At 39.1% G+C, this 12,805-nt stretch overlaps 1 protein-coding gene across 3 annotated transcripts; it reads right to left on the reverse strand.

The window, feature by feature from the left end:
- Positions 1–627: 627 nt before the first annotated feature.
- On the reverse strand, positions 628–12,088 carry LOC149169101 (cysteine-rich receptor-like protein kinase 44). 3 transcript variants are annotated; one of them, XM_089428556.1, is made up of 7 exons: positions 10,835–12,088; positions 9,622–9,765; positions 9,402–9,541; positions 9,103–9,313; positions 1,700–1,931; positions 1,179–1,329; positions 628–1,081 (listed from the first exon to the last, which is right to left on the reverse strand). In XM_089428556.1, the coding sequence occupies exons 1-7, from the start codon at positions 11,643–11,645 to the stop codon at positions 833–835; spliced, it is 1,938 nt and encodes a 645-aa protein (XP_089284682.1). In that variant the 5' UTR covers positions 11,646–12,088; the 3' UTR covers positions 628–832. The 3 variants fall into 3 exon arrangements, with proteins under 3 accessions (XP_089284682.1, XP_089284681.1, XP_089284683.1); XM_089428555.1 differs by having other exon boundaries at positions 629–1,081; positions 1,700–1,937; positions 10,835–12,078; XM_089428557.1 differs by having other exon boundaries at positions 633–1,081; positions 1,700–1,937; positions 11,884–12,051.
- Between the last annotated feature and the right edge of the window lie 717 nt (positions 12,089–12,805).

Consider the following 12,805-nt stretch of genomic DNA (forward strand, 5'->3'; position numbering starts at 1 on the left):
TCTGATCCCCCTTTCTTATTGGCAGTGGCTTGTTTTGGGTCACAGCTTTTCAGCGATCTATCCTTTCTCTCGCTCTTTTTTTAAACTTCAATGAAACACTTACGATTTTATACATCAGGAATTGGTCATCCACTATGCTTGATAAACGATATGGTTGGAAGACCATTATTTTTTTATCTTCCCTTATTTCATTGTCATTGCGTACCTTTCCTCGAATGCACTGCCACTCCTCACCTCCATCTGTCCCCTCCAACAACATGCCACTTGTGGTGGGAGACTCATTGCTTACTCATGAGAAGAGAGACCGGCTTGTGGAAATTTCCAGGACTCGGCTTCAAATCAGTGGGTTATTTTTTTCCTTCCTTACTACGTTTTATTCCCTAAAAGGCACACACTTTTTTGATTACATTTTAGCATTGCTATCCACACGTGCCATTTAAGAATAGCCAAAAGCGAACGCCGGCACGAAGATCTCAGATGTCTTCCCGGGCGGGATGAATTGACCCGAGAGCCGGATACAACCCATGAATAGACCCTAGAGCCTTATACCACCCCTTGAGGATTAATACCCTAAAGGGTGCACCAAACCCTTAATGACTTTTTTGATGAAATTATAAAATTACATAGTACTGTTTTTGATACTCATGAAATATACTCCTGCACACAGTTTATCTCAAGAATATAATTGTGGAGACATGCATTATCAGATTATATAAAAGTGCTAAAACAAAATCTATTAACATGGCCTGAAACCAATAATTGTTGTCCACAAAATATTCTATAACAACTTTTTAATGTTTAGGTTTGAGAAATAACTGTAAATATATCGGTTTTAAGAATTTGATGTTAATGTACTCTCACTGCTATTCACGAACGCGGGATGTGTTGGATTTGGTAATGTCACAGAAGCGCTGGAAATCATGAGTATGACATTAGCGATAGTGGGACGGATGCCTGCATCAGCTTGCGTGCACAGAAGGGCAACGTGAATGCATCTGACAGCTTCCTCCTGCCTGCATGTTTCGGCTAATGTGGAATCAATCATATTCAGAAGTTCCCCTTGCTTGTATGACATCCATGCCTGCATAATGTCACAGGTTAGTGCAGGGTTACTTAACATCTCTGTTACAGCAATCGAGTTCTTGCTAATACCACTAAATATTGAAATGAAATCTTACCCACTCTAATAGGGTTTGCATTTCTGGGGGCAAATTTGTGTCCCTGCTTTTTCTTCCGGTCACGATCTCAAGGATTAGAACTCCAAAACTATAGACATCAACTTTAACAGATAGCTGTCCGCTCATTACATACTCTGGCGCCATATAACCGCTGTATATTTCAATCAGTGATTAGGTGTTACATGAAAATCTTTAGATTATAGATTTTAGAAATATTTTGGGATTCTAAGCCCAGATTAATGATTTTAGAAATATTTTGGAATTTTACAATTAGATTAATTGTTTCATATGGAATTGTTTTATTTGGAATTCTATAACTAGATTAATTGTTTTGTTTTATCTGACCACTGCCTTATTAAGTTCCAAATATTCCAGAAATCTGTAATTGTCTATCAAATTCCAAATATTCCCACAATATACAATTAAAATAAATTCAACAATAAACTGGTTATAAACATATAAGATAAATTTCAATACAACTAGCTATAACTGTCATATAAGGCTGAAGAAAATATTCTTACTATGTCCCTGCAACAACTCTGGTTTGGATATGAGTCTCGTTTTCAGGAAACAGCCTTGCTAACCCAAAGTCTGCTATCTTGGGACTCAATTTCTCATCAAGCAAAATGTTGTTTGCTTTAATGTCTCTGTGAATGATCCTCAGGTGTGAATCTTCATGGAGATAAACAAGACCACGAGCTATTCCCATGATGATGTTATAGCGCTTTGGCCAATTAAGATGTTTCTTTTTTTCTGTACCTGTTCAAGATTAACAATTTTTATTTATTTTTTATTTGTAAATTTCGCAGGATTATATATTCAACATGTTCAATATATTATTCTGATAAAATAGAGAATTGAATATTATTCTGATTAAATAGGGAATTGAAACAATGACTTTACATGAAAGAGTATCTTAACAAAACAGCTAATCAACCTTTATGTAAAACCTTATATATCAAAATCAACAAATTTTAAAAATAAATTAAAATAATCAATCTCAATGGTTTATTAATCTCAGTAATCAATCTGTGTTTTTCTACATGAACAAATTTTGAAAATAAATTAAAATAATCAATCTCAATGGGTTTTTTTTTTTTTTAACTAAAACAGTTATGATTTTTATTTATTTGAAAAACCTTGGGTCTTCGCCCAAGCGGCTCCTATTACATTGCAGATTTCTAACTGTTGCTAGTTAAGATCTACTTGATTTTCAAGGCATTTGTACAGTACTTTCACTGTTTACAATTAGCAGTCCTTTCATCAGAGAGCTGCCTTTGTTTGCCAACTGGTCAGCTTCATTGTTTGACTTTTTGAGAATATGATAAAACTTACATGTGTCAAATTCTAGAAGAACTCTCTTCAATCTGTCCAGTATTTGGTTGAGGCTAGCATTGCTAAATAGATTTCCCAGCTTTAGGCTATTTATTATTAACTCTGAATCTCCAAAAACTTGGAGGTCTTTGACACCTTTATCTCTTGCAATGTGGCAAGCTTTGAGAAGCCCAAGGATCTCTGCTTGATTGTTAGATTTCTGGCCTAATCCCGAGCTGAAACAGTCTTTTGAAGTCCCGTCAGTAGAGTAGATGACCCCCCCACCGCCTGCATCTCCGGGATTACCTTTAGACGCTCCATCGAAGAAAATTGTGGTTAAATTTTGTGACCGCCACCATAGTTGGAATTTGTCATCTTCATCTCTTATGCGCCATTCCTGGTTTGCCTTTTGTGGGGAGAGGAGCTGCTTGTGCGAACAGGGCTCTAGCAGGCCGAGTCGTCTTTTTTCTTCAGGCAATAACAGTGGGTCTTCTTTGAAATACTACTGTTGGGTTGCTTCCAGTAGAAAGGATTTAGCTTTTGCTGCGACTTGCAGTGGAGTGTACCTCATCTCTCTGAAAATCTACTGATTTCAAGCTAGCCAGAGCTGCCAACAAACATATTTTGGGATAGCTTTCCATATTTTATTCCAGAATGATTTGGAAGGGATGCACTGGGGGTAGAAACGACTCCAAGTGGCGTAAAGATCTGCAACAGAGATTTGTGAAGGCAGAGTAATCTGAAAATCATGTAAAATAATTCCCCATACCTCTTTTGCAAAATTGTATTCCAAGAAAAGGTGCTGGGCTGTTTCGAAGTTATTGCTGCATAATACACATCTGTGCGGCCCTGCTATATTCCTTTTTTCCAGATTATCGCCAGTTAAGAGTTTGTTATGAGCCAGGGTCTAGAAAAAGAAATTCACTTTTGGAAGGGCTAGGGGTTCCCAGACATTCTTCCAAAAAGCCGAGGTTTGACTGCTATTTCTTGAAGCCTGCAATTCTCTATATCCTGTTGCTGTAGTGTAGACTCTGGTCTGACCCCATCCCCATTTGTCTTCAAGCATAATTCGTTGGTGAGTTAACCGCTCTCGGACTCCATGAAAATCCCATCCTGCCCAATCTCCACAATGATCCCAATTTGACAGTTTGAATATGGTGTTGACTCCTGCCTGGTTCAGCCAGTCCCTGAGATCAGCTATGTCCTCATTATTCTTCAAGGGTTCTTTCCCCATTATTCTGTCAAGCCACAGATGGGTGCGTTTGCCATTGCCAGGTATCCTGTAGGCCTGTTTGTTGAAGAACTTACTGCTCCTACAGCATAGTTTCCACACCTGCGTGCTATTGACTGCATTTGCATTCTGAAGATTGCTTAGGGATTTGTTGGGTCTGTACTTAGTGTTCAACACTACACTAATCGGATGGGTGGGTTAATGGATAAGCTTCCATAAGATCTTTCCTCCCAGTGCTAAATTTACAAGAGCTGGATCTCTGATTTACAGCCCTCCATCTGCCTTTATTTTTTTTACCACGTCCCAGTTCACCAGATGCATTTTATTTTCGTTTCCCTTTCCTCTCTGCCACAGGAAGTCTCTGAGCAGTTTGGATATTTGCTCTGCCACATTTCTTGGTGCTAAGAGAAACGCTGCCTGGTAGATTGGTAGCGCCGACAGCACTGCTTTGATTAAAATTACTTTGCCTCCCTTCGTCAACCAATAGCCTCCCCACGCTGCAATTTTTGTTTTGATTTTCGAGATTATTTCACTCCAGATCGATCTTTTATTTGCTCCTAATATTATGGGAAGGCCCAGATACTTGAATCTATCCCAGATTGCTTGTCCTTTGAAACCGAGGTGAGTGGTGATACCAGATAGCTCCCTCTGATCTATGTTCTAGCTATAAACTTCACTTTTGTTTTCATTTATTAATGCCTCAGAGGCTCTGCAGTAACTATTGAGGACTGCGTTTATGGCTTTGGCAATTCTGATGGAGGCTCCGCCTAGCAGAAGTGAATCATCAGCGAATAACGCGTGATTCAGGGCTTCAGTTCTGTGGAAAGGCTTTAGACCCGGGATGTTGCTGTTTATTTTTTCTGCATTGAGTTTACGGCTGAGCGATTCCGCCATTATGATGTACAGGAATGGGGAGAGGGGACATCCCTGCCTGATTCCCCTCTGGCTTTGGAAGAAATTCGTGGGGCGACCATTGACTAGTGGGGCGATCCATGGTTTATCTATGCAGGCTTTGATGAGATTGACGAATTGAGACAAAAAGCCAAATGAGAGCAGGACATTGCAGAGGAAAGAGCGATCCACTCTGTCAAAGGCATTTGCCATGTCTAACTTGATCAACATGCCTTTTTCATTCCGCTGCTTGCTAGAATGGATGATCTCCTGTACCTGGATTACATTATCTAGTATATGCCTGCCTTCAACAAAACCGCCTTGTGGGGGAGAGATCAGTCTTTTTAACAGCGGCTTAATCCTGTTTGCTATCAGTTTTGCCAGAATTTTATATGACGCATTGCACAATGATATCGGCCTGAACCTTGCAAATGTCTCCGGATTGATGTCTTTTGGAATTAGAGTGAGGTAAGTGGAGTTAGTTCCTCCGCCTACCTTGGCTTTTTTCATGAACCAGCATGTCATTTTGCAGAGATCAGCTTTAATAATATGCCAACAAGACTTGTAGAAATGGATTGTAAATCCATCAGGCCCGAGAGCCTTATCTGCGTCCATGGACCAGATGACTGTTATAATTTCCTCCTCCATGATTGGCCTGCAGAGAGCTACATTTTCTTCAGGGCTAATAAGAGTGGGGATGTTGGCAATGAAATCAGGGACTTCCTCATTATTGTTGTGGGTTTCTTCTCTATAGAGATTCCTAAAGTGGGTTTCTACCGCTGCTTTGACCTGGTTAAAACCTTTGCAAACGATACCCTCTGATGTTTTAATTTCTGCTATGTGATTCCTAGTCAATCTCGCTCTGTATTGTCTGTGGAAGAAGGAGGTGTTTCGGTCTCCAGCCTTCAACCACAGACTTCTAGATTTTAGTCACCAGTATTCTTCCTCCTTTCTGAAAGTTTGGTGTGCAGAACATTGGGCTTTTGTTTCTTTTTCCAGCAGCTCTATTGTGATGTCTTTGTTTTCCATCTCTGTTTGCAGAGTCTGCAATGCATGAACTGACTCCTTTCTTTGCTCAGTAGGAGAGGGTCCTGGTCTCTTTATCCAGTTCTTCAGCGCCTGCTTAGTTGCTTTTAGTTTTTGCTCCCAGACATAGCTTGGGGATCCCGTGAATGTTTTGGTCCAAGCTGCCTTCACTGTCTCTATATAGCCTTCCTTCTCGATCCATAGGGGGCTGAATCGGAATGGAATGGGCCCCAGATCCTCCTCATCTTCCAGGAGAAGCTAAATAGGCTTATGATCAGAAGCTAGTTTGGGCAGGATTTTAGTGATGATTATCTTTTTATTCATCATTATGGAGCTTTGTACCATGAATCTGTCTAACCGTGCTGAGATGTGATTAGTTCCCACTCTATTATTGTACCAGGTGTAAATGCCTCTGATAGGATTGAAGTCCAGTAAGTCCCAGCGCTGAAATAGTTCCTCCACCTCGTCTAGCATGGGGTCTCTGTTGCTTGTCCCTTCCCTCTTTTCTTTTGATTTCATAATGATATTGAGGTCCCCTGCTATGATAATATTGCTAGGGGATGTCTGCTCTAGAAAGGCTGAAAGGGAGTTCCAGCATTCTCTCTTTTCATAATAAGAAACTGGGACATAAATATTGAAAAGGGAGATAGACAACTTACTTGCTTTGTGCATCAATTCCGTGTGGATCCAGTGTTGTGTTTCCTTGTGATTTTTCAGATGAAAAAGGTCATCGTTTCAGAGTGTTGCTAGTCCTCCAGAAGTACCCCTTGAGCTGACAGCTTTGCCTGCTCTTTTATTCCACTTTGAGCTATTGATCTCTAGAAGGGCTTGGCCTTCTATTTTGGTCTCTTTGAGCTGAGGATATTTGAGGGCTCCGATTTCATAAGATCCTTGACTGCTTCTACTTTGGAGGGGTTCCCCAGTCCTTTACAGTTCCAAGAGACGAGATTCATTATTTACTTGAGGGGGTATTGAGCCCTCCCTTGGAGGGCCTTGGTCTGGTGTTTCGCCCAATAGTCATTTCTATGGTTGCTTGGCTTCCTTGTGTTTTGAGTCTTTCTGCCTCCTCCTCCCTTTTTTCTTTGCGGGATTTCCTTCCAACTTTTTTCGTTTGTCGCTCATAGGTTTCATCCTTCGAGGAACCAGAGCTCTCAACTGGCTTTTTCTTGCTATCTCTGCATATGAGGGATTGGAGGGGCTGTCTAGGTTGGCCTCGATCTGGATTGCTTCCCCTACCTCCTTGTTTGAAGGTGGAATGTTCGCCTGCTCTTCATTCTCTTGGGTTAGGATGGCTTGCTTATTCTGAGCCCTTTCTGTCCCTTTTGGATTTACTTCCGTTTCCTGGTTGGCTTTGCTGGTGCTAGGGCCTCCGTCCGTGTTACCTTTGCCTGTTCTTTTTTTTGAGGTTGCGTTCTTTTGGACTAGGGTCCATTGTTCCCCATTCTGTTTGTCTGCTTGCTCCTCTGCTCTCTTTTTACAGTTCTTTGCAAAGTGGCCATGACCATGGTAATGTCTGCATTTAAAGGGTAACTGTTCGTAGTCCAACTCCTGGACATGCGTCTACCCAGCTACAGTGAGTTTGATAGCTTCCGATAACCCCTCCTCTAGGTCCACTTCTACGTAGATATGGGCGCATGAGTACTGGTCTTTTCTCGCTGCCTGATCTATATATTTTCCCATAGCGTTACCTATGATCTGAAGAGATTTTTGGTTCCAGCAATGCAGAGGCAAATGTGGGAGCCTAACCCAGACCGGTACAGCAGAGGGGATGTCCTGGGTGGGATCGAACTTCGGGGACCATTTGTTCAGGTAAAGGCCTTGAGGCCCCATGAAATACGGTCCATTTCTAAAGATTAAACCTTTGTCATCTGGGTTTTCAAATACAAACACAAAGAAACCCTTACCTACGAAATAGCTTTTGACTCCTTTGATCAGGGGCTTCCAGTGCCTTTGGGTCCATTCATCCACCGACTTGGGAGATGGCCAAAGGCCTGTGAACTGGCCTATAAGGCCTCTCTCCGCAAGGTTCAACGCAACTTTGCAAGTTTCTTCTTCTGGTAGGGCTACTGATGGAATCGTATCCAGCGTTTTTACAAACTTCTGTTGTGAAGCTGAGGGGGGGCGCTTTGGTCCTGCTGCGATCATTGATCGGAAGGCTAACACCTCCGGAGGCGGTGAAGGAGGGGGATCAGGGTCCCCGCTGGCCTCCATTGGAGAGGCAGGGCGGACTAAGGGGCACAGGGAGCTGGGGCGAGCTGCAGCAGACAGCTGAAGCAGAGCAGGCGCGCGTGCAGATCAATCTCAATGTTTTTGGAGATCAACAAATTTTAAAAACAAATTAAAATAATCAAGATCAACAAAATTATAAATGATTTATTATTTTTTAGTGCCTTCAAAAAAAAATTCAAAATGACTTCTCAAAACACAAATCTGTATTGCAAGATCTATAAATTTCTAAATAATTATTATCAAACATAAATTTGTATATTTATTCTAATTAATAAATGAAATACATTTTTTTCAAAATATAATGCACTTTTCTTAAAAATTATAAATTTAAATTGTTTAATTTACAAAAAAAAAGAACTTCAGAAATTCATTTACTTGTTAATCCATTCATATATAAAAAAATATATATATTTTAAATAACCAAAAATCACAATCTTTTTAAAAATTATTTCTTTGATTGGAAAAAAAAAAAAAAAATCCTACTAAGAAACAAAACCCATTTGTGCTTTCTGGCTCGACATCTGGTCTTTCTCTGTATTTGGCCACCCCAAATCCGTTATTCACTGGGCTAACCACAAAGGTTTCCTAAATTCTCCTACTCTCCAGATTTAGAAATGTAAAATTAAAGATCTGTCATTGATTTTTCTTCATCTTTCCATTTTGCACATCTACCAATCTCAAAACAGTGAAGCAGGTCGACTATTCAAATTGGGGCTGTTGCTGTTGTTCCATCTAGGATCGCATCAGCTTCCAACAGTCTGCTCTGACAGGGGAAGGGGAAGGTTCCATCCTATTATAACACAGGTCTTTGACTCCAGGTTTCTCTGTCGAGAACGATTTTGTTTTGCGGTAGTCTCACCGGTGTTGTGGGCTTTATGACAGTTTTCAATTTTATATGTTAGAAACAGTCAAATGTTTGGTCCAAATAATTGTATTTTCTATGTTTTTCTATGATTAATTGTATAAGTAAATAGATGGTAACTGGTCTGAACATATCTATGACGATTAAGATTTATTCTCATTGAAATATGTATTTTCTTTTCCATAATAGAAAAAAAAAATCCCTCCTTAAAAAAACAAGCTTAAATCTGTTTTTCAAAATAATAATTTAATAACATTAAAAAAATAAAAATTTATATAACATTAAAAAAATAAAAATTTATCGTTTTCCCTACCATGAAAGGATCAAAATTTATCGTTTTCCCTCACCATTAAAGGATCAAAACGACCTACCAAAAAGAAATGCGTCCAGACTTTTGTTTGGCAAATACTCATAGACAAGCAACCTTTCCGGTCCCTCGGCACAACACCCAAGCAGCTTTACCAGATTTCTGTGCTGAACTTTGGCCAGAAGTTTGACTTCATTCATAAACTCTGGTTTGCCCTGCCCAGATCTTACAGATAACTTCTTCACCGCTATTTCTTTTCCATCGTTGGTTTCTCCCTTAAAAAAAACAGACAGATCAAGAAAAACTTATAAAAAAATCGCATGTCAAGTTTTACAAGTTTTAAAAGAATGGGTACATACATACCTTGTATACAGAGCCAAACCCACCCTCTCCAAGCTTCTTGCTTTCATGAAAATTATCCGTTGCTTCTGTGAGTTCTTCTAGGGTGAAGAGAATTTTCTTCTGCTTCAGTAGGGTCGATTCTGGGATGTTTTCGTGTATTTCTGTGTAGACCAAAAAAGGGTAAATGAAAATCTAATTTCATTGGGTCGTGCTAAACAGAGTCCAAAACTGCAGATTCTACCTTCATTCTGCACAGTGGTTCCTGGCCTCCGTAAAATGGCAGATTTCAGTTTGTTTGGGATGGCAAACAGACAGACAATTAAGATTATAACCAGGCCTCCTACAGTTCCCAGTGTTATAGGTAATGTTTTTGGAGAAGCTTTTCCTGTGTAATAGATCATGTGGAAAACAAATTAAAACATTACAAAACAAAATGATGTATTGTCATGCAATTATACTAAAGAATTTCATGTATCTTTAATACACAGAAAAATAAAGAAGCTATGGACATTACTTTTTTTTCTGAACCAAAACAGAAAATTTTGTTTTAAGCAAAAATTTTGGGTAAGAACATGCAGCCGAAGTATAACAACAAGAATTTTGTATTAACCAAAATTCTGGGACAATAATATGCAGTTGAAGTACAACAATCCAATAAATATTATAAGGAAAATTACGTTTTTTTAATTAACCAAAACAAGAATTTTGTACTAAGCAAAAATTTGGGGTAAGAACATGCAGCCGGAAGTATCACAACAAAAATTTTGTATTAATCAAAATTCTGGGGCAATAATATGTAGTTGAAGTACAACAATCGAATAAATAGTATAAGGAAAATCAAAATTTCTTAATGATTCTAAAAATTTATCTCTTCTCCCAACGAGATACAATACTAAACATTTTAAGATTTGAGGGTACTACTTCTTGAGAAACAAAATGGTTTTTACAAATTGCTTGAGCAAGATGTGAAAATCCATTATCAAACATTCTAAAAATTGAGGTTACTACTTCTTGAGAACCAAAATGATTCATACAAATCGCTTACGCAAGATGATATGTGAAAATCCATACAAATCGCTTGCGCAAGATGACATGCGAAAATCCATCACCAAACATTTTAAGGTTTGAGGCTACTACTTCTTGAGAACCAAAATGATTCTTACAAATTGCTTGCGTAAGATGATATGTGAAAATCCATTACCAAACATTCTAAAATTTGAGGCTACTACTTCTTGATAGCCAGTATGATTGATATGTGAAAATCCATTACCAGACATTTTAAGATTTAAGGCTACTACTTCTTGACAACCAAAATAATTCTTACAAATTGCTGACTCAAGATGGTATGTGAAAATCCATTACTAAACATTCTAAAATTTGAAGCCACTACTTTTTGAGAGCTAAACTGATTGTTACAAATTGCTTTCACAAGATGATATGTGAAAATCCATTACCAGGGCCAGAGAACGGAGGTGGACTAGTACTGCTCCCTCCTGAAGTGTTAAAAAGGGGGTATAAGTTATATTGGACCACGCAGCTTCCTGACAGCGTTTCAGCTCCTTGTTTCATAGAACAACATTGGTAGGTGTTTTTCGTTGCTGATTCCAAGCAAGATCTGCAGTCCCTGGTGGATAAATCTCTCAAGCACTGAACTAGACCGTAAATGGTGCCAACAGAAGGATATCTGGTCGATCCTTGAGCGAATCCTTTATTTGCAGGGTCAATAGCTTGATCAGAGAGGTTGGTAAGGAGATTTGAAGTGGTGATCCTAAAATTAGATAGATTACTTGTAACAATATCGGTTACGTTCTCCCAAACATTCCAGTCGGTTTCTAGTTTTGAAAAGAAGCTATAGTTCTCGTATCGCAAGAAACACTTATCCAGCCATACGTAACCACCTATTTTGCTTCCACAAAGTTGTCTAACGCTACTGTTTGCTTGCTGTGCACAGATTGAGCAGTCCTGAGATAAGTTGTTACCTATGCACTGGAGGAGGCCATAGATTCTGTTGGGACTTTGGCCATACACTGAAGTGTTGAACCCTGTTTGAGGGGCGCTCTTCAGTAGATCACTCATTACCCTATTCAAATTGCTCGAAAATGTACTACCACCAGCGTAACTGGAAGTACTATCACTACATGTATATGCCCGCAAGTCTGATATAACCGAAGGAAACCTGGTAATGAATAGAAAACTGATCAAATAAAATAAAATAGTAGCTTGTCTCCTAGAATTAGCCAAGTGATACATATCGAAAGTTTTCATGATCTCCGAGGTCGCAAGTTTCAAGTATTCTGACGAATATGGGATGCAGGCCACCGTTTCGTTGGCGAAATTAGGTCATTGAGGCACAAAAAAAAACCAGTAGTCTGGATGTAAATCAAGTTCCAACAGCTAGGAAAGGGTCGCAAAATCACCAATATTGCTTTGAAAGCCTACTGCAGTCAATATAGAAACGCTTATTTGCTGCAGTCAACTGTAATTGGAACTCTGAAACAATTACCTGCGTGGTGAATGCATCTTTGTGCCATCCAAATTGAATGATGTGTCCATACTATCTGCAGTAACCCTCTTCTTCTAGAAAAGGAAAGGAACACCGTAATTTAGTGTATCCTGATCTTCAAAAGTCGACAGAACTTTGCACATTTTGGTTTTTCACTGCATCACAAATGTCTTTGTTGGGTCCATGTCGAAGAACTCCAAATTCAAACGGCCAGTAATAATCTCTTTGGCGTGTCAAAATGGGTGGTGTTTTCTATAAATGTGAGTGGGGATGTGAGTGGGGCTGTATAGGTTCATGGTTGAATAATGTGAGTGGGGGTGTATATGTTCATGGTTGAATAACTTGCTGTATATGCTCACTCTTTTCACAGTTGGGTAATTGGGTAATTGACCAGCTAAAATCTAACAGTGGGTCAATAGTTAGGTGGGCATATACAGCCAGTGCATTCACTACCCATTGGCAGACCAGTTATTTTCAGCCATTGCTGTAGGATATTATACAAGATTCCTTTCATGGATAGGGATGGAGTGCCCAGTGAGTTGAATCAGAGAAATTGTTGACATCAAATTTTTAAAATTTATTAAAATTCAAGGTAATTTAACAAACTTTCTACCACACACACCATAGTCTTGATAAGCACTGAGATAAACCCTCATCCATCTGAAGTTGAAATAGCAAACAAAATTTCTAACACACCATAGTCTTTGATAAGCATTGAGATAACCCTCATCCATCTGAAGTTGAAATAGCAAACAAAATTTCTAACACACCATAGTCTTTGATAAGCATTGAGATAACCCTCATCCATCTGAAGTTGAAATAGAAAACTTTAGGCTAAAAATTTTGTCCTATTGTTTATCATGATTAATTATCAGTTATTTAATTTATATGGGCTTATCACTTATGTTAGTTTTTTTTTTTT

Source organism: Pinus tabuliformis, chromosome 4_2 (genome assembly GCF_031772625.1).
Source record: "Pinus tabuliformis cultivar Carrire ecotype Pingquan chromosome 4_2, CPIR1, whole genome shotgun sequence".
NCBI classification, from domain to species: domain Eukaryota; kingdom Viridiplantae; phylum Streptophyta; class Pinopsida; order Pinales; family Pinaceae; genus Pinus; species Pinus tabuliformis.

Bases quoted from the DNA above. Each gene is read 5' to 3' on its own strand.
- LOC149169101 (XM_089428555.1), bottom strand. From the start codon at position 11,645: ATGAAAACTTTCGATATGTATCACTTGGCTAATTCTAGGAGACAAGCT. The intron at 9,314-9,401 runs GTATGTATGTAC...GTTTTTTTTAAG, and splicing joins GGTTTGGCTCTGTATACAAG to GGAGAAACCAACGATGGAAA. The intron at 1,082-1,178 runs GTAAGATTTCAT...GACATTATGCAG, and splicing joins TGCAAACCCTATTAGAGTGG to GCATGGATGTCATACAAGCA.